The sequence below is a fragment of the Thalassophryne amazonica genome, chromosome 7 (assembly GCF_902500255.1).
Source record: "Thalassophryne amazonica chromosome 7, fThaAma1.1, whole genome shotgun sequence".
Lineage (NCBI taxonomy): Eukaryota > Metazoa > Chordata > Actinopteri > Batrachoidiformes > Batrachoididae > Thalassophryne > Thalassophryne amazonica.
The window spans coordinates 4,413,261-4,438,798 of NC_047109.1; the positions used below are offsets into that span (position 1 = coordinate 4,413,261).

Genomic DNA, 25,538 nt, shown 5'->3' on the forward strand with positions numbered 1-25,538 from the left:
CAGCCTTGACCTCTCTGATGCCTCTTTTCAGATCGGACCTGGCCGCGCTGTACAGGGCCCTGTCCCCTGATTTAAAGGTGGTGTTGCGGCTTTTTAATAGGGACTGGACTGCGCTGTTCATCCAGGGCTTCTAGTTTGGAAAAACCCTGACCCTTTTGTTGACGGTGACAGTGTCAACACAGTTCTTAATGTAAGAGTACGGTGTCAGTGTACTCCTGCAGGTTGTGGCTGGAGAATAAATCCCATTCAGTCCATGAGAAGCAGTCCTGTAGCTGGGAGACCGCTCCCTCAGGCCAGGTTCAGATTGTCTTCTGTTGTGGCTTTGTTCGCCTCAGCAAGGGGGTGTAGGTGGGGGGTGAGGGACAGACAGAGATGGTCAGATCCAGCGAGATGGGGGAGGGGAGGTGACTTTGTATGCATGTTTAATGTCTGAGTAAACATGGTCCAAAGTATTTTCCCCTCTGATGGCACTTCACGTACTGGGCGAACTTAGGAAGCACAGTCTTTAAACACGCTTGGTTGATGTCACCAGCAACAATACAAACGTCATCCGGGTGGGCCAGCTGCTTTTTATTTACACAGCCAAGCAAGAGGCTAAGGGCCATGCTAATGTTAGCATCGGGTGGAATGTAAACAGCAAACACAACGACTACTGTGAACTCCCTTGGGAGATAAAAAGGTCTGCACGAGACTGCCAGCACCTCTAAATCAGGAGAACAGTGAGAGTCAATGACCCTGCTGCTACAACGCCACTCGCGGTTCACATAAACACAGGGCCCTCCACCTCTGCACTTACCCGAATCACTGGTTCTGTCCTGCCGGTGTAGCGTGCGGCCTGCTACCTCGACTACAGTGTCGGGGATCAGCGGGTGAAGCCACGTCTCCGTGATGAAAATAACACTGCAGTTCCGCACAAAGCTGTTTGTAGCTATCTATGGCTCCAATTCATCCATTTTGTGTGTGATGGATCTGGCGTGTGAGAGGAAGAGGCTCAGTAATGCTGGCCTGTGTGGTTGTTTACATAGTCTAGCATTGGAGCCGGACCGACATCCTCGCTTCTGCTTCCTGTCTCTACGCCGCCTTCCCTGCCTGCTGGGCGGGCTGGTAATCCACGGAGAGCCTGGTGTTCTCGCTATGTCCTAGATGATGATGAATATCATCAGTGCATATGCCCCACAGGTAGGCATGTAAGCGGGCATGTTGGCGAAAGGAACAGAGGTGATGAGGAAGTAATGGGTAGATATGATATCAAGGACAGGAATGTGAAGAACAGATGGTAGTTGATTTTGCAAAGAGGATGGAAATGGCTGTGGTGAACACCTACTTTAAGAAAAGGGACGAGCACAGGGTGACATATAAGAGTAGAGGAAGGTGCACACAGGTGGACTACATTCTGTGTAGGAGATGGAAACTAAAAGAAATCAGAGACTGTAAGGTGGCAGGAGAGAGTGTAGCTAGACAGCTTAGGATGGTGGTTTGCAGGATGACTTTAAAGGAGAAGAAGAAGAAGAAGAGAGTTAGAGCTCAATAAAGGATCAGATGGTGGAAGCTGAAGGAGGAAGACTGTTGTGTGAAATTCAGTGAGCAGGTGAGAGAAGCACTGGATGGAGAGGAAGCAGCTTCAGACAACTGCAGATGTGGTGAGGGAGACAGACAAGAAGGTACTGGGTGAGACATCTCGACAGCAGAAGGAAGGCAAGGAGACGGTGGTGGAACAAAGAAGTTCAGGAAAGCACAAGGAGAAAGAGATGGCACAGTGGCTTTGCTGTCTTACAGCAGGAATTCTGCTCATGGGATCAATTCCCACCTGTGGTCTTTCTGTGTGGAGTTTGTGTGTTCTCTCCATGTTTATGTGGGTTCCCTCTGGGTGCTCCAGCTTCCTCCCACATCCAAAGACATGCAGGTTAGATGAATGGGAAACTTTAAATTGCTTGTAGGTGTGAATGTGTTTGTCTCTATGTGTCCCTGTGACAGACTGGCGTCCTGTCCAGGGTGAACCTGTCTCATGCCGTATGACTGCTGAGATAGGCTCCAGCCCCCGTGACCCATAATTGGAGTTAATGGATATAGGAAATGGATGGATGGAATGTGGATTTAGAGAAAGCTTATGACAGGGTGTCAAGAAAAGAGTTGTGGTATTGTATGAGGACATCTGAAGTGGCAGAGAAGTATGTGAGGGTGGTGCAGGACATGTACAAGGATAGTGTGACAGTGGTGAGATGCACAGTTAGAATGACAGACTCATTCAAGGTGGAAGTGGGATTACACCAAGGATCAGCTCTGAGTCCTTTCTTGTTCATAGTGTTGATGGACAGGTTGACTGATGAGATCAGACACACGTCTCCAGGGACTATGATGTTTGCAGATGACATTGTGATCTGTAGTGAGAAAGCAGGTTGAGTCCAGCCTGGAGAGGTGGAGATATACTCTGGAGAACAGGGGAATGAAAGTCAGTAGGAGCAAGACTGAGTCCATGTGTGTGAATGAGATGGAGCCCAGTGGAATAGTGTGATTACAAGGAGTAGAAGTGGTGAAAGTAGAAGAGTTTAAATACCTGGGGTCAACTGTCCAAAGTAATGGAGAGTGTGGTAAAGAGGTGAAGAAGAGAGTGCAGGCAGGGTGGAGTCCTAAGACCCAGCACTGAGTCCTGGCACCTTGAGGAAACAAAGTGGCCTCACACAAGCACCAAACTACAGTAGAACTGATCATTTCAGGAGCTAGCTGAGTCTGCTACAGTGTTTTAAAAAAGGTGAAAAATGATGCAATGAAAGCAAAGTTTTAAATCCTTGAGGCTGCAGGTAGTAATGGATGCCTGCAACATGTTTCAAAAAAGTTGGGACGGGGCTAAAAAAAAAGGCTGGAAAAGTTGATGAATGTTCAAAGAACCTCTGTTTGGAAACGGGTGAGTGTCATGATTGGGTATAAAAGGAGCATCCCCAAAAGTCTCAGCCGTTCACAAGCAAAGATGGGGTGAGGATCACCACTTTGTGAACAACTGCGTGAAAAAATAGTCCAACAGTTTAAAAACAATGTTTCTCAACATTCAATTCAAGGAATTTAGGGATTCCATCATCTACAGTCCATAATATAATCAGAAGATTCAGAGAATCTGGAGAACTTTCTACACGTAAGCAGCAAGGCCGAAAACCAACAATGAATGCCTGTGACCTTCAATCCCTCAGACGGCACTGCATTGTGTAAAGGAGCTTACCGCGTGGGCTGAGGAACACTTCAGAAAACCATTGTCAGTTAACACAGTTGGTCGCTACATCTACAAGTACAAGTTAAAACTCTACCATGCAAAGTGAAAGTCAAACATTAACAACATCCAGAAACACCGCCGCCTTCTCTGGGCCCGAGCTCATTTGAAATGGACAGACACAAAGTGGAAAAGTGTGCTGTGGTCTGATGAGTCCACATTTCATATTTTTTTTGGAAATCATGGAAGTCGTGTCCTCTGGACAAAAGAGGAAAAAGACCATCCAGATTGTTACCAGTGCAAAGTTCAAAAGCCAGCATCTGTGATGGTATGGGGGTGTTAGTGCCCATGGATTGGACAACTTACACATCTGTGATGGCACCATCAATGCTGAAAGGTACATCCAGGTTTTGGAGCAACACATGCTGCCATCCAAGCAACGTCTTTTTCAGGGACGTCCCTGCTTATTTCAGCAAGACAATGCCAAGCCACATTCTGCATGTGTTCCAACAGCGTGGATTCGTAGTAAAAGAGTGCGGATACTAGACTGGCCTGCCTGCAGTCCAGGCCTGTCGCCTATTGAAAATGTGTGATGTATTATGAAGCACAAAATAGGACAACGGAGACCCTGGACTGTTGAACAACTGAAGTCGGACATCAAGCAAGAATGTGAAAGAATTCCACCTCCAAAGCTTCAACAATTAGTGTCCTCAGTTCCCAAACGCTTATTGAGTGTTGTTAGAAGGAAAGGTGATGTAACGCAGTGGGAAACATACCACTGTCCCAGCTTTTTTGAAACCTGTTGCAGGCATCCATTTCAAAATGAGCAAATATTTGCAGAAAAACAATAAAGTTTATCAGTTTGAACATAAATATCTTGTCTTTGTGTGTATTCAATTGAATATAGGTGAAGAGGATTTGAAAATCATTGTATTCTGTTTTGAACTTTGCACTGGTAACAATCTGGATGTTTTTTTTCCTCTTTTGTCCAGAGGACATGACGTCAATGATTTCCAAAAACAATTTGAAATGTGGACTCATCAGACCACAGCACACTTTTCCACTTTGTGTCTGTCCATTTCAAATGACCTCGGGTCCAGAGAAGGCAGCGCCGTTTCTGTTTGTTGTTGATGTGTGCCCCTCGGGGCACCCTGTGGGGGGTGCTCGGGGCTATCTGGTCCCTGTACGACCGCAGCAGGTGCTTGGTTCGCATTGCCGGTAGTAAGTCAAACCTGTTTCCAGTGCACGTTGGCCTCCACCAGGGCTGCCCTTTGTCACTGTTTCTGTTCATTATTTTTATGGACAGAATTTCTAGGCGCAGCCAGGGTGTAGAGGGAGTCTGGTTTGGGAACCACAGAATCTTGTCTCTGCTGTTTGCGGACGATGTGGTTCTGTTGGCTTCGTCAAATCAGGACCTTCAGCGTGCACTGGGGCGGTTTGCAGCTGAGTGTGAAGCGTCTGGGATGAAAATCAGCACCTCCAAATCCGAGGCCATGGTTCTCGACCGGAAAAAGGTGCTTTGCCCTCTTCAGGTCGGTGGAGTGTCCTTGCCTCAAGTGGAGGAGTTTAAGTATCTCGGGGTCTTGTTCACGAGTGAGGGACAGATGGAGCATGAGATCGATAGACGGATCGGTACAGCATCTGCAGTGATGCGGTCGCTGTATCGGACCGTCGTGGTGAAGAGAGAGCTGAGTAGGGGGGCAAAGCTCTTGATTTACCGATCGATCTACGTTCCGATCCTCACCTATGGTCATGAGATTTGGCTCATGACCGAAAGAACGAGATTGCGAATACAAGCGGCAGAGATGAGTTTCCTCCGCAGGGTGGCTGGGCGCTCCCTTAGAGATAGGGTGAGGAGCTCGGTCACTCGGGAGGAGCTCGGAGTCGAGCCGCTGCTCCTCCACATCGAAAGGAGTCAGTTGAGGTGGCCTCGGGCATCTTTTCCGGATGCCCCCTGGACGCCTCGCTGGAGAGGTGTTCCGGGCACGTCCCATTGGGAGGAGGCCCCGGGGAAGACCTAGGACATGCTGGAGGGACTACATCTCTTGGCTGGCTTGGGAACACCTTGGGGTTCCCCCGGAGGAGCAGGGGGAGGTGTGTGTGGATCGCGAGGTCTGGGCGGCTTTGCTTGAGCTGCTGCCCCCACGACCCGACTCCGGATAAAGCGGAAGAAAATGGATGGATGGATGTATTCTGTTTTTATTTACATTTTACACAACATACCAAATTCATTGGAATTGGGGTTGTAAAAAGTGTTCCAAACGTTATGAATCTTTCAGGTTCCTGGTTCAATAAAGTGGTAGTTAGTTTTTCTGATAAAGATAAACATGTTCATGAGACAAATGTTTTACACAACAGTATTAAAATCTTTAAGATGTGATGCGTTTCTGCCTTTCACCTTTGGATCTGGCAACACTTTATTTTTAGTCTATAATCATGAATAAATAATCGATTTGGTGATGAAGACAAAAAACATTCTATATTCGTTTTTGCAAGGTGACCTTGTGACTAGAGGGTCGGCCATTTGATTCCTGGACTAAATGGACAACAGAACTGTGTTTAAAGTCTCAGTTTTCTACTCAGCAAACACAGCAAGTATGAAAAACTGATCAGCTGTAAACATGTCGCGTTTCGTCGGGTGTCATACCGCTGCTGATGGGAGGCGGGGCTCTGCTGACGCCGTTGGCCGAGGCTGACAGGGAGTTTGCCCCGCTCACCTGTAGTTTAGCTGAGGAAAGAAAGCCGGATTAGTTCATGATTTCAGAACCAGAAAACCAGAACCTTTTCTCTAAACTGGCTCCTGTAAATTCAAGGATGCAATTCAAAGGACATGTCTCACATTTTTTTAACATCCCAGTTAGCAAGACAACATAAAAGTACTCATAACCAAGTCTCTCCGCACATATGCACTAATAACACTATGTAAAACAATTTTTGTTCCTGGCTTCTAAGTGTTATATTTCAATTGCTTATGTCTAAAGTCTATGAGAAAATGACTGCATTCAGCACAAACTTTGATTTTATTTTTTTAACGTTCTAGAAACTTCTAAAAGTTTCTTGAAATTTCTAGATAATTCTGGACAGTTCTAGCAGTTAAAGAATATTCTAGAAGACTACTCAGTAGTAGTGAAGGCAAATCGAGAATATTCTTGAAAACAGACAAATTTCAAAATATCATTGTCCTGATCACAGAAGCAAAGTTTCTGTGGAATAACAGCTATTTTCTATTTATTTAAGGCATAACAGGTTAGGAAAACACACTGTGTACCCAGGAACAAACAAAAATAAAAATTTGTTAGTGTAATTAGAGATCGCGGCTGTATTTCATTGGTAAGTATTCTTCTCACTGAGCATTAGCTGGTGCATTTCTGGGAAACATCTTAGTCTGCATTTTTCGGTGTGTGACGTGCATTTTAGTAAAAGCAGAAATGTCCCGATGACTGACAGAGTGAAACGAACCGGCTACATCCGATAACAAAGTTTCTGAGATTTCATTCAAAAGTGATGCACGGATTTACAGAGGAGGCGACACAGTTCACCCCAAAACTCTTAGCTTTTTCAGAGTCTGTTGGGTTTTGGATCCTAACGTGTGATAATGCTGCCGTCTGTGTGGCAGGATGCTGGTATACTGCCACTGCGTACATGGACACGGGACATCTCCATGACGCAGTTTTACACAGGCTGTCTGGACATGCAGATGAATTTCTTACATTGGATTGAATTTGAGCTGAAGGGAGAGCTGCAGTCGGACAATCTCAATCAATCAATCAATCAATTTTTTTATATAGCGCCAAATCACAACAAACAGTTGCCCCAAGGCGCTTTATATTGTAAGGCAAAACCCATACAATAATTATGTAAAACCCCAACGGTCAAAACGAATCTCTGGCCAGCGATCCGTGAGTGAGGACTTACAGTGGACCTGGACATGTTCTCTGACAGCGATCCATGAGTGAGGACTTACAGTGGACCTGGACATGTTCTCTGACAGCGTCATCAACCCACAGACCCCACATGGGGTGTGGGTGTGTGTTTGCAAACAGGACTTTTCTTCTGTGTCTCTCTGTGACAGCAAACAAGTAAAAAAAAAAAATAAATAATAATTTTTTTCTTTATCACTGGTGTAAAATATTACCAAATAAACAATGATCCCTAAAGAATAGTGTGGTTTCCTGTGGAGTGAAAAACAGAGAGCAAACAGTTTTGAAAGATGTGATATTTGCTGTGCTTGGAGTGTGTTTTAGTGTGTGGTGGAGTGTTTTAGCGTGTGTGGTGTAATTATTTTATTTATTAAGTGCTTTAAAATAATAAGGTGTGTTGGAACAGCGCGTTAGGTCTCTCCCTTTTTTTTTTAGCTGCATGAAGACGATCGAAGTGCGGAGCGCGTCATCAGAGTGTGAACCAGAGCGCCAGAGCGTGATCAGTCTGATGATGAAGTGGACTTTATTGTTCTGATCTGGACGAACCAGAGCAGGTGGATTCACCAATCTGTGCACACACATCTGCCCAGTGGACCGGACTGCGCGCTTCTCTTTACATCTTCTCAGGACTTATGCGCTTCTGCTCCAGCGCCGAGTCCTGGAGCACAGCAGGATGGAGACACACACTGCCCCAGCAGAGGCTTCAGGGGCGGAAAACACAGGAGTTCAGGTAGAGGACCCACCCAAGTCCAAAACACCTTTTGCTATTGTTGTTTTTTTTTTTGTTGTTGTTTTTTGGCCACTAACACAGTCAGGACAGTCTGCACCAACACCATTAAAAAAATGCTACAAAAACAAGTAATTATGGAAAAATATGCATGGACATTGAGGTGGAATATCTGTATAAATTCTTGGAGCTTCTGATGTGTAGTGAACAGAAACTGTTTTTCTGATTGGCACAAATATAATTTATGTGGCATCTTACTGCATGTAAATAGCCACAAAAAATGCCTGATGCATTTCCTGCATTTTAATGTGAATTGTTGTATATAACTTTGTTTAGCAGCCGATCTGCTCTGTGTCAGTCTGATCCAGATTAGCCTTGAGCTAAATCTGGCATATTTACAGTACTTGTTTTCTGTTCAATATGCAGTGTCCCATTAAAATAAATTAATAAATGAAATGAAAGTTGCAGATCGAAGCACTGCTTCGATTGGTTCAAGGTTCAAAGCAAAGCCGCTCTGCAGAAAAGCCGATTACAGACCCGCTGCAGGGTCTGTAATCAGTGTAGAAAAATGATAATTTTCCTGAAAAAAACACCCCCAAAAACAACGGCCACTCTGAAGGACCGATAAGGGAATCGTTAAGCAAAAAGGTTGTTGATGTCGGTGGATCAATCATTTCTTACGATACCCAAAAGAAACCGGTTCCCGATACGCATCCCTAAGTTTGACACTGTGACAAAGTTCAAATTCAAAAAATCTCACTGTAGATATAAAAGTTAAAGTAGGCCTCAGTCCGTGGACGTGTCCCGCTCATCCAGTACTCACCAGGACCAGGTGTGCTGGTGCGGATCGTCACGGTGGAGGGAAGCTGCATCGTGGTAAAGCCAGAACCGGAATGGGCCAGGCCCGGTCTGGGTTGGATGGCCTGGCCCTGGGACAAGACTGAGGGAACACTGACACCAGGACGCACCAGCTGACCTAAAGATGGTGCTGTAAGGAAACAGGAGTGTCACATGATGCCAGATCACCACAACATTTAGGTACAGCAATGGAAAAGAGTGGAACTGAAACCATCATACACTGAATGAGAGTGAGTGGCTGGACTGTCTGACCGCGCTGCAGGTTCAGCACCACAGGATTCACCATCGTCTGCACAGGAAAACCCTGAAACATGACATCACAGAATCACCACCGGCAACACACAGGAAACGCAGTGATGTCACAAATACATCGTCATGCTGAGGAGACCACAGCAACATCAGGGTACCTATGGAAGCAATCCACCACAGGAGCTGAGGCCCATCGGAGGCATACTCATCCCCTGACACCATAACATGAAGTAGATCAGCCTTAAGTCTGATTCAGATGGTTTTACCCGTGGAGGTCGAGTCATGGAACATAACCACAGCACCTCTAAGACTTATGGTCAATTCATAGGCGATAAATCACAGACTGGGGCGGGGCATTCAGACGGGACAAAGAGCGACTGAGGCGGGGCATTCAGACGGGACAAAGAGCGACTGAGGCGGGGCATTCAGACGGGACTAAGAGCGACTGGGGCGGGGCATTCAGACGGGACTAAGAGCGACTGGGGCGGGGCATTCAGACGGGACAAAGAGCGACTGGGGCGGGGCATTCAGACGGGACAAAGAGCGACTGGGGCGGGGCATTCAGACGGGACAAAGAGCGACTGGGGCGGGGCATTCAGACGGGACAAAGAGCGACTGGGGCGGGGCATTCAGACGGGACAAAGAGCGACTGGGACGGGGCATTCAGACGGGACAAAGAGCGACTGGGGCGGGGCATTCAGACGGGACAAAGAGCGACTGGGGCAGGGCATTCAGACGGGACAAAGAGCGACTGGGGCAGGGCATTCAGACGGGACAAAGAGCGACTGGGGCAGGGCATTCAGACGGGACAAACAGCAACTGGGGCAGGGCATTCAGACGGACAAACAGCAACTGGGGCAGGGCATTCAGACGGACAAACAGCAACTGGGGCAGGGCATTCAGACGGGACAAACAGCGACTGGGGCAGGGCATTCAGACGGGACAAACAGCGACTGGGGCGGGGCATTCAGACGGGACAAACAGCGACTGGGACGGGGCATTCAGACGGGACTAAGAGCGACTGGGACGGGGCATTCAGACGGGACTAAGAGCGACTGGGGCGGGGCATTCAGACGGGACAAACAGCGACTGGGGCGGGGCATTCAGACGGGACAAACAGCGACTGGGGCAGGGCATTCAGACGGGACAAACAGCGACTGGGGCAGGGCATTCAGACGGGACAAACAGCGACTGGGGCGGGGCATTCAGACGGGACTAAGAGCGACTGGGACGGGGCATTCAGACGGGACAAACAGCGACTGGGGCGGGGCATTCAGACGGGACATTGGTGTCGATTTTCCAGCCCATTGCTGTGTTGTTCGGGACAGACGGTCTGGTATGTAGTGCGGGGCAGGAGGCTCCGCTTCCTTCACCTATTTGCTATTCATGATTGTCTGTTTAAAATACAGGATTGTAGGGGTGTCGGAAAAAATCGATTCACGTCTGAATCGTGATTCTTATTTATTACGATTCTGAATCGATCCAAAATGTCCAAGAATTGATTTTTAAAAAGCGTTTTATTAAACATTTCCTTGCTTACTCGCTGCGTGTATTGTTTGTCAGGCAACGGCCTCCGTACTACAGCGTCCCCGCAAGGGGCGGGGGGGGGGGGGTCCGGCGTGCTTCAAACATTCATGAGCTGAAGCTTAGCATAGCGGATCTGCAAAATGAAAGTTAAGTACATCGGAAACACTTAGAATAGAATAGAATAATTCTTTATTGTCCACCGATGTGGAAAATTGTCTTTGGCTCACCAGCACAAAAAAGACAAAAAAAAACAGTCATAAAACATTCATACAAACACATGAATAAAACTAAAATAAGATACATAAAATACATGGAAGTAAAAGAAGAAATAGAATAAGACCTAGTAAGATAAATAAAAACGTACAGTAAGATCTAATAAAATCAAATAAAACAGAAGTAAAGCAGTTCAGGTTTAATTTGTGGAGTGGTCACTTTTTTGAGTTCATTATGGTGACGGCATTTGGTATAAAAGATTTTTTGAAAGAACCTTTGGCCAGAGGAGCTCTGTAGCGCCTCCCAGACTTCAAGAGCTCAAACTGACAGGACAGAGGATGAGAGCTGTCTGCCAGGACTCTCTCAGCTTTCCTCCTCATCCTGTCAGTGTAAATCAATCAATCAATCAATTTTTTTATATAGCGCCAAATCACAACAAACAGTTGCCCCAAGGCGCTTTATATTGTAAGGCAAGGCCATACAATAATTATGTAAAACCCCAATGGTCAAAACGACCCCCTGTGAGCAAGCCAGAGTCTTCTGGGGTTTTCCCACAATTTTCCCGACATTTTTACAATTATATTTAATTTGTCCTTACATTTACAACTCAAGTGACCAAACCAAACACAAAGATGAAATGTTAAAATACTCTCAATATGTGCAGAATACACAAGCTCTAAAATCTGCGGATTAACACCAAGACAACTCAATCTTCTGAGAAGACTGAGTCGCTGTGAACATTTCTTAAAGATAAAATCAGTGTTTTCAAAGAAGCTCAAGTGACTATCAAGAACTGTACCAAGATATTTAAAAGTTTCAACCGTTTCAACAAGCTGGCCATCGAGTGAAACTGGCTGCACGGTCAGTTCTTGCTTTGTGTGAAAAACAAGCTCCTTTGTCTTAGACACATTGATTTCCAGCTGACTGTCGAGACACCAAGCTTCAAGAGCCTTAATGTGAGCGAGATAGGAGGCTTCACCAGAGGAGTCACACTTCTGTAGCAGGCTGACTAGGGCCATGTCATCCGCGTATTTAATCAGTTTAAAGTTTGTGTCATTAACTGCAAATTCGTTTGTAAAAAGAGAGAAGAGCAGAGGTGAAAGAACGCTACCCTGTGGGCAGCCAGTGCTTATGATGAGCTCTCCTGACAGAATGTTGTTAGCACAAACTCTTTGAGGGCGACAAGACAGAAAGTCTCTGATCCAGAGCATCAGGCCCTTTTCAACATTTAAATCAGCCAGCCTTTTCAGAAGAATATGTAATTTCATAGAATTAAAAGCTGCACTGAAGTCTACAAACAAAACCCGAGTGTATCATGTCCAGCAAGATCAATCCGGCATCATCAGTACCTCTGTCCCTCTTATAGGCAAACTGCAGAGGGTCTAGTTCACTGACCACTGTGGTGGTCAGGACGTCAACTAAAACTCTCTCCATAGTTTTACATAATATGGAGGTTATGGCAATGGGCCGAAAATCTTCAGGTTTGCTTGCCCCTGGCTTTTTTGGTATAGGCCTTATTATGGAGAATTTCCAAGATTTGGGCACTCCTGTGACAAGAAGGGAATTAAACAATCTGGAAAAGACTCCTTTTAATTGAGGAGCACAGTCTTTGAGTAGACGGGCTTTCAGGCCATCTGGGCCAGTGGCTTTGTTTGGCTTCAGTTTAGAAAGACTTTTAGCCACGTCATCCTCAGTGATGGCTGTGGGGGCTCCTGCTGGAAGATTTTATTCCTGTTTATCATCCACTTTATCAAATCTACAGAAGAAACGGTTTAACTCATCAACAAAACACTGATTAATGGTTGTAAGAGCATCACATTTCTTACTGGATTTGCCCATCAGTGTATTTAGACCTTCCCAGGCTTGTTTTATATTGCCACTGAAAAATTTACTTTCTACTTTATTCTTGTACTCAATTTTTGCCTTAAATATATTCCCTCTCAGCTGTCTCCTTTTTTCCTGCATTAATTGCACATTACCAGAGCAGAAGGCTGCCTTCTTTTCATTAAGACAAATTTTCAATTGTTTGGACACCCAGGGTTTGTTATTTGGGAATATTTTCACAGTTTTAGTCTCTGACACGTTATCCTCACAGAACTTAATATAAGATGTGATGGTGTCAGTGAGTTCGTCTCCATCCAGACAGGATTCAAAGAAAATTTCCCAGTTTGTTTCATCAAAACAGTCTCTGAGTTGCTCTTTGCTTTCCTCGGGCCACACCTGTACCTGCTTATTAACTGTTTTAATTCTTTTGACCACAGCTTTGTATTTAGGCAAAAGATGAATCACATTGTGGTCAGATTTTCTAAGAGGCGGTCTGCATACCGCTTTATAAGACTCTGGGGATGTTGCCATAGCAACGGTCAAGCGTGCGATGCAGACGTGTAGGACAGTCTACATACTGCTGTAGAGTGGGCAGGTGGTCAGACAGACTGCAGGAGTTAAAGTCACCCAGAATGAAAACGGGCTGGTCAGCAGAGCGGCTGAGTGCATTATTACAGCTCTCTGCTATTCTCTCTCCTGCTGCGTCGTCATCTGGACCGGACACGTATACGAGAATGACAGTGATCTGTCCGAACTCCCGCGGAAGATAAAAGGGTCTAAAAGATACAGTCAGTATCTCATAGTCAGGTGTGCATACTTGCTCTCGTATGCTGTATTGAGTGGCCCAGCTGTTATCCACAAACAAACACAGACCCCCTCTGATGGATTTGTGCGCGTCCCTGTGCGCTCTGACAGCGGTGTAGCCTGACAGGCTCGGTGTATCGTGATGATCTTTAAGCCATGTTTCTGTCAAACACACAAGATTACTCTGTGTACATTCACTGTCATGCTCGGCTCTCAGCACAAGTTCATCGAGTTTATTGCTTACCGAGCGGACGTTAGACAGAGTGATGACAGGCAGCGGGAATCTGCTGCGGCGTCTCCAGAGTCGGTGCCTCACGCCTCCCCTGGAGCCACGCTTTTTCCTCTTCCCCAGACATTTAAGAGGCCGTCGGATTTCCTGACAGTCCGCAGGTAGACAAACTGAAGGAACTCCACCAGGTGAGCGAAGTGACAAAAGATGCTCTCTGGTGTAAGTAAGGAAGCTTTGCCTGCTTGTGAGGCAGCTCCCGTGCGCAAACGCTGATAGGCAGAAAATGATCCACAGCAGTCCGGTTTTCATTGCGACGATAAGGTCCAAAGTGCAAAGTGCAGTGAAGTTCTGACAGGTCACATCCACATTAAACCAATGAACTGCTTAAAAAAAAAAAACGTTAAAACAAATTTAATAACGCTAACAGACAAACAGTGAAACAAACAGTGAGCACAGGATTTCTTCCAGGGGCGCGGATCCACAAGCCCACATGCTACGTCATCACCTGGAGCTAAAAGGAGCGGAGCAGCGGTATCTGCCGACTACTGACCAGCGCTTCGCTAAACTCCCAGTCAACTCCGAACGAGCAAAGCAGATAAGTAAATTTACATCTAGAATCACTTAATTAACCTTATAAAGCTGCATTTTCTTAAACATAAACATTTTTTAAGTAATGTAACTATTCTCAGAGCTCTTTGAATCGAAAATTGATTGTGAATCGAATCGTCACCCCAAGAATCGGAATCGAATCGTGAGTTGTTGTACGATTCACATCCCTACAGGATTGTGGATCGAGCCGCGGAGGGCAGCCCTGCCGCTCTGGCCTAATGTTCTGCCTGGAGGTGTCGCCTGCTGTTTACCCCGATGTTCGTCGTTGCTGCTGTGAGTTGCTCATCAGCTCTGTGTCGGGCTGACAGCTGCATTTGACATTGGACTGTGTGTTTCTGTGTAGGCTCTCAGTTGTCCAGGTGGTTTCCATAGTAGAGAAGCTTGAATCTTCGACTGGACTGGGTTGCTTGACGCAAGGACGTTACGCTTCAAATCGCAGAAGCTTCCTCAGCTAAAATTCTTGCTCTGGTAGTCTGACTTCTGTCTTGACCCTTGTAGAGAAGCAACCCAGTCCAGTCGAAGATTCAAGCTTCTCTACTATTGGACTGTGTGGCGCAAGGGTGCCCTCGTGTGATCATATTAATTGTTTACGTATTTGGGTATTGTGAGTGATGCATTAATTTTAAGTAGTGGTCGTTTTATATGAATTAGTGCTAATAAATTTGTTTGTATTGTGAACCTACCTACTCTGCCTCTTTTGCAACAAACCTGTGTGCCTTGATTCGAGAGTTAAAGTGGATATGACACCTAAAAAAATTAGGTAAAACTGATATAAATATCAAAAATATACATACAGTATAGTAAGTTGAAAGTGGTTTTTAATCATTATCACTGAGAAATAAAGTTTGTACAGCTTCTCAAAAGTGTGTTTCTTGGAAAGCGCACTGGCAGCGTTCCATCAGCAGTCACGTGATGCTGTGACGTCACAGCGTGCAGAGTCCCGTCTTTGTCTGTTTGATTGACAATCTGTTTGATTGACAACAAGAACAGACAGACCTCAGCATGGACAGTGATGAGATCGAGAACTTTTCTGACTCCTCTTCAACTGTTTATTGTTTCTGAGAGGAAATCGAGACTGACTCGGATCCTGAGGATGTCACAGCAGTGATTAGACCCTACAGATTAGAGCCGTATCTTTCAGAAGAACATTCAAACCAGGAGCATTCTGACAGTGAAAATAATGCCGATGGTGCTTATGGCGGAGCCGAAGTAGAGGCAAGAGACGTGCCAATTCCGATGGATCGATGGAAAGATGCTTGGAACAGCCCCCGGCAACAAAACCTTCTTGTGACGTACATTTATCTCAAGCTGCTCCTTCAAAGCTGGGACAGCATCGAAACACCCATCTTCAAAATGTGCACAGCACAACAAAGAATACGCGGTCGGCCTCCATAGCGTCCCCTTCATCAGACCTGATCTTGTACGACGAACTTGCTGAACCCACTTTTCACGGAGATTTTGGTCCTGTGGAAACTTGAAAAGGCTAAAACCTTTTGCCCTTGTGTTTGTGCAACACACTGGTCAGGCATATCAACAAACAAGTCAACGAGAGCTGCTGTTTAATCAAAGTTTCTGCCGCTAAAAAAAGTGTAAACAACGGCCGCCCAGCGTGCAAGCCGATATGGTCTACAAGCAGTGAGGTATTTCCAGTTTCGTGCTTAGTGGGAAGCTGGTCACCGGGGCATGCAGATTTTTCAGTGGCGGGACGTTCAAATGTTGTATATAATGGGAGAACAGCGCCCATTTTCCCAAAACGCTTAGGTTGACTGAATTATATAATCTTTGTTACATGTAATAAGACTATGTTGTCTTTAAGTGTAAACATGATTTGAGATTTTCCTGAGTGAAATTCCCAGGGTGGTGTCAGAAGTTCGATCTATTATTCCTGATCATCTGAATGATTAAAAACGACATGTCCGCTTTGCCACATAGGGTTCAAGACTCTCCTGGACAGGCCACTGGTCCTGTCTAGGGATGGGTATCGATAAGATTTTATCGATATCGATACCATTATCGATTCTGCTTATCAATCTGATTCCTTATCAATTCCCTTATCAATACCTCTTGTGAATTTTTTGTGTACTAAAAGTAGGGTTTACAGGTCTTCTGTTTTATTCTTTTACTTCTGTTTTTAATTATGTATTTTCATTTTTTTATTTTATTTATTTATTTTAATTTTTTTATGTTGAACTGTTCTATGTGAGGCGCCTTGAGATGGCTTTTGTTGTGATTTGGCGCTTTATAAGCCAATTAAATTGAACAACATTTTATTGAGTCTTAAAGTAAAAAAATATGAAATTGGTCACTGGATCCTTAAACTCTAGACATAATAAACTCTACATGTTGGATCCTTGATCTCTGGACATAAAATAAACAAAATCTGTAGTTTTTGTCAAAAGCATTTCTTTTCAGACATTATTGGCATGAATGTCTTTCCATACATCTGATCTGAGCTCTTGCAGATGGCTGTGCTGCACGTCAGGAGGTAATTCATAAAGAATGCAGGACGTCTCATTTTGGGAGGAAAAAAAAATGTTTTAGTGGATTAAAGTTTCTTGTCTGTATTACGTTTGTATGAGGTGTCATTTTATTTAAAGCAGCAATTCCTTTTGAACTTATTAATTCCGTCCAGACTCTGTCTCAGCAGAGAGCCGCGCAGCGTTTGAAGCTATGCCAACGGAACGGAGGACGATTCTCGTTTCTTGATAGCAACAAGACAAGAGTCCCAGTTAGTGACTTTAATCCACACAAAAGTGACTCACGATATTTTAATGGCTTTGAGAGCGGTTAAGAAGCGGACTTGCTGTTTCCGAAGAGCAGCGAATCAAAGAACCAACGAGCTAGTGGATCGAAGTATTGCTTCATTGGTTCATGCTGGTTCATGCTTCAAAGTGGTGTTGCACTGTAGAAACAGTTGATTACAGACCCACTGCAGGGTCTGTAATCAATGTAGAGGAATGACCATTTTCCCGACAAACACCCTCAAAAACAACGGCTGCTCTGAAGGACCGATAAGGGAATCGTTAAGCAAAAAGGTTATTGATAGCAATAGATCAAATCATTTCTTAACGATACTCAAAAAGAACTGGTTCTCGATACCCAACCCCAGTCCTGTCCCAGTCCATCAATTGCCCTTGTCTAGGGTCCTGTTTGCTAATGGCCCTGTCAACACCTTGACAATTTATCCAGCATATGGCAACGTATGCAAAATACGCCTAAAACTTCAAATAAGTTATGCAGCTGTTGCACATGATGATTTAGCCAGTGTATGCTGACAGCTTTGTTTCCACAGAGTGGTTCTGTTTGGTACTGCACGGTATGGTATGGGCTGGAACGGTCAAGTCTGGCTTGGTTTGTGTTTCCACCGCCGGCAGAACCCTTTTATTTGGCAGGTGGAACACTTAAATATTGACGAGCACATCACTGAGCACGCACACGCTACCATGTGGCCTCTTCCCTCCACATGGAAGCCAAAGGGAATAATTTATCATTACTTTTAATTTTATTTTAGTCTTGGTAGATCCTGGGACTTATTTTCATGGAGTGTAGAATGCTGAAGAATCGACTGATGTCTGTGATAAATGCTGACGTGAATGAATGAGGCGCTGTGACTCTTTTAACTTTTAAAATAAGTTCATTGTCTTGTTGTGGCACAAAGAGCTGGCGTTCTCTGGTTCAGTCTGAGAAACAAACCACAGAGGGACGGATTTAAAGAGCTTTTTCAGCCACAACGAGGAATTCAAGTATTTACAGATGTCGTTTTGCAAAATCAGGAGGCTTTATGTGGATAAGTTTTCATCAGGCTGTGATGATGAATCTGACTGAAACCAACAGGTCAGATTAAGACTTTATATTTAATCTGTGTCTGAATGGTTTTAATATTTGAAACAGTCCCTTTGCATGAGGACTGCAGCTTTCAGCCAATCAGTGGACAGCATCAATTAGACGTATTCCAACTTAAGAGTAACAATGTCTGTCAGCAATCACATCAACTGCCTACAACTTATGTCCCGTGTATGTGGGACGTATCAGTCATACGCTGACATACACTGAAAATATTGTGCATGCCCAAAATTTTTGGATGTACTCACTGTATATCAGCATGCTCTTAACTTACACAAAACGTATTAATACGGTCGGCATACGCTGGCTAAATCGTCGAGGTGTGACAGTGGCATGAATGTTGGTGTTTTTGTTCTGGGGATATTGAGCACAGTTTTTTAATTCTGCCTTCACTTTGTTTGGGTTTGAGTGTTCTTCAGCACTTCTGCTCCGTGTGTTCCACTTTTTCCCAGCAGCACCCATTTAGTTCTCTCTCCTGCCTGCAGTTATATTTAGTTTCTGCTTGCTGCTCAGGTGTTTTGTTTGTTAAACCCTAACCCCTCATCCAAGTCCTGAGTTTTGGACTCTGGACCAGGGCTGTGAAATGAAAATTGTGAAATCCGAGGAAAATTTGCAGGGGGTTGAGTGCCCGCGGGGCCCCAGTAACCGAACTACTTTTGTATCTAATGATCCATTTTCAGCATCTCCTGGAAGAAAAAAAAAAATCTCAAAATTAGTGCATATTTAAATGATCCTATTTTCAACCTTTCATTTGAACTGTCAATCATGTTGAAATAAGAGAATATGACATGGAAGTGGGACCTGGAATGATTTTCCTTTTAACTGTAAACCAAATTATGCATCAACTCAGAACAATTAAACTACATGAAATTCATGAAGACTGAAAAGACTGTTAAAGTATTTCAAAAACCACAGCTAAAGCTTGGAGAATATTTTGAAAATCAGGGTAAAATATCAACAACATACTTTATAGTAAAAAAGTCACATACTGTGTAAATTCATTCAAAACCACAGTGTGTTTTTTCCAATGAAAGAAAGTCTAGATTAATAATAAAAAAAGAGTCACATAATCTTGTCTAAAATCCTGTTTGAACAGCAGCTCTGGACTGATATTTCTTCATCAAAAGCTAGCACACTGTTTCCTGTCAAGGGACTTCCTGTTGCGGTCAGGGTTAAGGTGTGCGCAGCCATCGCAGACGGCTGACCGACACCTGCTCACAGCCGGACTGGAACTATGCTCTGTAAGTGTCTTGTCCAAGGAGACATACAGACAGCACACTCCAGGAATCCAGCCCACATCTACAGACTGATGATCCTGTTTATCCCACAAGGCCACCTGCTGTACAGCTGAACGTATTCAGGAACGCTGAAGTCGAGCAGCTGTCAGTCAGGAAGAATGAAACAAAGCTTCAGTGCGGCTGCTGGTTTTCTGTACCTGAGTGGTGAGGAGGATGGGCGGGGTGCTACCTGCCCCAGGCGCTGCAGGCAGAAGAAATGTCCCACTGGCTGTTTGTGTCAGAATGAGGGGCGAGGCCTTGGCCACCAGGGGTGCCGGCTGACGTCCAGGAGAGAAGATGGAGGTGGCAGGTGGTGGAGCGGGTACTCCTGAGGTGTGAGCAGGTGACGGAGCTGACAAAGAGGAAAGGACCAATCAGCACAGAGCACATCAGTCCTGATCCTGAAGGTTCTGCCTGTACCCACACTAAACACACAAAGTCGAATGTGGGGGCAAAGGTCACAAGGTCATGAAGTTCAAAGCTCAGAGGTCTCTCACTGTGTACTTTCAGGTCCATTTTGTTGTATTTCTTTAAATTTTTATGAACTTCAAGTCTATTTTTATTCACTGGTACTGTTCATATTTTAATTTAACATGAAGTATTTTTATTATTGTACTTATTTTAATAACATAGTTTAAATCTATTCAAACAAACAGTGTGTTTTCATTCAGGCAGAAGTTTGTTGTTCATTTCAAAATGGAAAGAAATGTTTAAGTCAAGTACTCCTCAATGAGACGTCCGCACATGCACATCTGATCAGTGCTGGGACAGACAATCATAGCACCCCCCTCCATGAGCTCCACACACGAGTCAAAACATCTGTTTGAATACTTTTTTATAGCTGTAACTCACTGGAAGTCATTTTCACGTGAAGACATCACGTATCAGTCATGGAAATAAGGCCAATTGTGATTTTGTTGGGTGGACCAGCGGCGTTTGGCGATGCAGCATCATAAGCTTTAATGATTGTTAATTAAACAACCACAAATTTGGTCATCTTTAATTTGTTGAAGTATTTTTTTATTAACTTTGCAGGAGTAGATTTGAAAGTGCAAATAGTCTTGATATTTATCTCCCCTTTACACTGTCACGTGTTTGAGGATCAACGTTAAATATCTCTGAAGGTTTCAGACAAACTCCTCTTATAAACATTATTTAGGCCTGACACAGCTCGTTTCGGACCTCTGTGACATATGTAACAGAAACAACACCAAACACCGATTTTACATTTTTGAGATTTTTCAAATGTGGAAAAAGTACCGCTATGATAAAATACTGTGACAGTCCAAAAACTAAAAACTCCAGTGATGTTACAAGGGGTGGTTGACAAGTTTTGACCTCTCAACCGCCCCCCCGTATTCTGAGGTTGTACCGCCCTTCTCCATCAGGTTCATGCGACAAGAAAACTGAAATGCAGCGTTTCACCTGGTGGAGCAGCAGGTGTGGTGGGGGTCCTTGGCGGTGGCGTCTCAGAGGCTGGAGGTGGAGACTGAGAATCCTCCACTGGACACACAGACAAACACATTATTCCTAGATTTGAGGACATTTTCCCAGCTCTACCAGACTGTAGCTCCTGCTGGAGCTGCATGTTCATGCAGCTTGTTACAGCCTCATGCAGAAAACAGCACTTCAACACACTTCGGCAAAAAGAATCTTCGTTCACTTTTAAAGGGTTGAGGACAAAGTGACTGCCATCTCTTCCCTGTGCAACTGTGAGTCCACTGAACAGAGCATCGGACGCAGCTGAGCAGACTGAAAGTCCACAGCTCTGGAAAATAAGGATTTCCGACTGTTTCCAAGCATCTGCTCACCAGGATCAGTGGGTGGGATGAAAGCATTTATCCTGAAAGAGTTACAAATAAAGTTATTATTACCTTATCAGACAAAATAAACATCCTGATCTCGTGGAAAAAATAGAAGTTGAAGTTATGAACTCAGATCAGTTTCGCTCCTTTTTTTTATACTTTGTGATTTTGACAAAGGCTATTTTTTATTCACTGATACCATTCAGATTGCAACATAATACAACAATTAGAGTATTTCATAACAAAATATATAAAAACATTGGACACCTTATTTTCTTTCAGGATCACAGACAAAAGATCCTTATTTTCATTAATGATTAAAAAAAACAAAACAAAAAACATTAGTCCTCCTAGAGCACAATATCCCCAGCTGACAAATCCTGCTTTGGTACAAGTGGTTGCTACATTTTGATAACATTTTAAGGTGTGTGATAGTTGATTTCTGAATGCAGACACCCAATCATGAAACTGACAGTGTCTAGGCTTGTTAATCAAGGGCCGTAAATGTGCTAAAATGGACCCAACTCCAACCTGTAACAAGGACTTGTACCAAGTTTCACAAAGTTCCTCCTTAAAATGTGTGAGAGTTGATTCCACACACCTGCTTTCTAAAGGCAGATTATGTCTAGGCTCTGTATGTCCCTCCCAAAAAGGGAGCCTCTACTGGTGGTTGGCTCTCACTGCGGTATTGTATCACTTCCTGTTCCGGAGCACAGCGGTGTTTTTCTGTATCTGTTAGCTGTTTAATCTGCGCAGTTAGATTGATCTATTTAACTAGATAACGATTTGTTTCACAGTATAATCTTCACGTGCCATAACTAAAGCACTCCCTCTGCTGAATCACCTCTAAATTATTTACACATTATTCACTTTGCGTGTTTTTAGGAATCCGCTAGCTTACCGCAGCTACTAGCTCTTAGCCGGTTTAGCATGACGGCTTCTCCTGTCTCTCCTGCACTTTTCTGCTCTGGGTGTGAAATTCCTCGGCCTCCTTTAGCAGTAATGGTACTTGTAATAAGTGTAGCTTATTCATAGCTTTGGAGGCCAGGCTGGGCGAATTGGAGCCTCGGCTCCGCACCGTGGAAAATCCTACAGCTAGCCAGGCCCCTGTAGTCGGTGCGGACCAAGGTAGCTTAGCCGCCTTTAGTTCCCCTCCAGCAGATACCGAGCAGCTGGGAAAGCAGGCCGGCCGGGTGACCGTGAGGAAGAAGCGTAGTCCTAAACAGAAGCCCCGTGTACACTGCCAACCCGTTCACATTTCTAACAGTTTTTCCCCACTCTGCGACACACCCGCCGAGGATCAAACTCTGGTTATTGGCGACTCTGTTTTGAGAAATGTGAAGTTAGCGACACCAGCAACCATAGTCAATTGTTTCCGGGGGCCAGAGCAGGCGACATTGAAGGAAATTTGAAACTGCTGGCTAAGGCTAAGCGTAAATTTGGTAAGATTGTAGTTCACGTCGGCAGTAATGACACCCGGTTACGCCAATCGGAGGTCACTAAAATTAACATTGAATCGGTATGTAACTTTGCAAAAACAATGTCGGACTCTGTAGTTTTCTCTGGACCCCTCCCCAATCGGACCGGGAGTGACATGTTTAGCCGCAGGTTCTCCTTGAATTGCTGGCTGTCTGAGTGGTGTCCAAAAAATGAGGTGGGCTTCATAGATAATTGGCAAAGCTTCTGGGGAAAACCTGGTCTTGTTAGGAGAGACGGCATCCATCCCACTTTGGATGGAACAGCTCTCATTTCTAGAAATCTGGCCAATTTTCTTAAATCCTCCAAACCGTGACTATCCAGGGTTGGGACCAGGAAGCAGAGTTGTAGTCTTACACACCTCTCTGCAGCTTCTCTCCCCCTGCCATCCCCTCATTACCCCATCCCCGTAGAGACGGTACCTGCTCCCAGACCACAAATAACCAGCAAAAATCTATTTAAGCATAAAAATTCAAAAAGAAAAAAATAATATAGCACCTTCAACTGCACCACAGACTAAAACAGTTAAATGTGGTCTATTAAACATTAGGTCTCTCTCTTCTAAGTCCCTGTTAGTAAATGATATAATAATTGATCAACATATTGATTTATTCTGCCTTACAGAAACCTGGTTACAGCAGGATGAATATGTTAGTTTAAATGAGTCAACACCCCCGAGTCACACTAACTGCCAGAATGCTCGTAGCACGGGCCGGGGCGGAGGATTAGCAGCAATCTTCCACTCCAGCTTATTAATTAATCAAAAACCCAGACAGAGCTTTAATTCATTTGAAAGCTTGTCTCTTAGTCTTGTCCATCCAAACTGGAAGTCCCAAAAACCAGTTTTATTTGTTATTATCTATTGTCCACCTGGTCGTTACTGTGAGTTTCTCTGTGAATTTTCAGACCTTTTGTCTGACTTAGTGCTTAGCTCAGATAAGATAATTATAGTGGGCGATTTTAACATCCACACAGATGCTGAGAATGACAGCCTCAACACTGCATTTAATCTACTGTTAGACTCAGTTGGCTTCACTCAAAATGTAAATGAGTCCACCCACCACTTTAACCACACTTTTGATATTGTTCTGACATATTGCATAGAAATTGAAGACTTAACAGTATTCCCTGAAAACCCCTTTAGTCTGATCATTTCTTAATAACATTTACATTTACTCTGATGGACTACCCAGCAGTGGGGAATAAGTTTCATTACAGTAGAAGTCTTTCAGAAAGCGCTGTAACTAGGTTTAAGGATATGATTCCTTCTTTATGTTCTTTAATGCCATATACCAACACAGTGCAGAGTAGCTACCTAAACTCTGTGAGTGAGATAGAGTATCTCGTCAATAGCTTACATCTCATTGAGCACAACTTAGGATGCTGTAGCTCCTCTGAAAAAGAGAGCCTTAAATCAATCAATCAATTTTTTTTTTTATATAGCGCCAAATCACAACAAACAGTTGCCCCAAGGCGCTTTATATTGTAAGGCAAGGCCATACAATAATGATGTAAAACCCCAACGGTCAAAACGACCCCCTGTGAGCAAGCACTGGCTACAGTGTGAAGGAAAAACTCCCTTTTAACAGAAGAAACCTCCAGCAGAACCAGGCTCAGGGAGGGGCAGTCTTCTGCTGGGACTGGTTGGGGCTGAGGGAGAGAACCAGGAAAAAGACATGCTGTGGAGGGGAGCAGAGATCGATCACTAATGATTAAATGCAGAGTGGTGCATACAGAGCTAAAAGAGAAAGAAACAGTGCATCATGGGAACCCCCCCAGCAGTCTACATCTATAGCAGCATAACTAAGGGATGGTTCAGGGTCACCTGATCCAGCCCTAACTATAAGCTTTAGCAAAAAGGAAAGTTTTAAGCCTAATCTTAAAGTAGAGAGGGTGTCTGTCTCCCTGATCTGAATTGGGAGCTGGTTCCACAGGAGAGGAGCCTGAAAGCTGAAGGCTCTGCCTCCCATTCTACTCTTACAAACCCTAGGAACTACAAGTAAGCCTGCAGTCTGAGAGCGAAGCGCTCTATTGGGGATATGGTACTACGAGGTCCCTAAGATAAGATGGGACCTGATTATTCAAAACCTTATAAGTAAGAAGAAGAATTTTAAATTCTATTCTAGAATAACAGGAAGCCAATGAAGAGAGGCCAATATGGGTGAGATATGCTCTCTCCTTCTAGTCCCCGTCAGTACTCTAGCTGCAGCATTTTGAATTAACTTAAGGCTTTTTAGGGAACTTTTAGGACAACCTGATAATAATGAATTACAATAGTCCAGCCTAGAGGAAATAATGCATGAATTAGTTTTTCAGCATCACTCTGAGACAAGACCTTTCTGATTTTAGAGATATTGCGTAAATGCAAAAAAGCAGTCCTACATATTTGTTTAAAATGCGCTTTGAATGACATATCCTGATCAAAATGACTCCAAGATTTCTCACAGTATACTAGAGGTCAGGGTAATGCCATCCACAGTAAGGATCTGGTTAGACACCATGTTTCTAAGATTTGTGGGGCCAAGTACAATAACTTCAGTTTTATCTGAGTTTAAAAGCAGGAAATTAGAGGTCATCCATGTCTTTATGTCTGTAAGACAATCCTGCAGTTTAGCTAATTGGTGTGTGTCCTCTGGCTTCATGGATAGATAAAGCTGGGTATCATCTGCGTAACAATGAAAATTTAAGCAATACCGTCTAATTGTAATCTATTAGACAAATATGATTCAAACCACTGCAGCACAGTGCCTTTAATACCTATGGCATGCTCTAATCTCTGTAATAAAATTTTATGGTCAACAGTATCAAAGCAGCACTGAGGTCTAACAGAACAAGCACAGAGATGAGTCCACTGTCCAAGGCCATAAGAAGATCATTTGTAACCTTCACTAATGCTGTTTCTGTACTATGATGAATTCTAAAACCTGACTGAAACTCTTCAAATAGACCATTCCTCTGCAGATGATCAGTTAGCTGTT

General features: G+C 44.2%; 1 protein-coding gene across 1 annotated transcript in view; it reads right to left on the bottom strand.

Moving 5' to 3' along the window:
- Positions 1-25,538, bottom strand: part of pogzb (pogo transposable element derived with ZNF domain b) — a 130,893-nt gene that overhangs the window by 86,450 nt on the left and 18,905 nt on the right. Inside the window, exons 4-8 of the mRNA XM_034173485.1 lie at positions 20,705-20,782; positions 19,438-19,631; positions 8,924-9,008; positions 8,670-8,834; positions 5,847-5,927 (exon numbers count right to left, since the gene is read on the bottom strand). Coding sequence (XP_034029376.1) covers positions 5,847-5,927; positions 8,670-8,834; positions 8,924-9,008; positions 19,438-19,631; positions 20,705-20,782 — 603 coding nt within the window. The remainder of the gene's footprint in view (positions 1-5,846; positions 5,928-8,669; positions 8,835-8,923; positions 9,009-19,437; positions 19,632-20,704; positions 20,783-25,538) is intronic.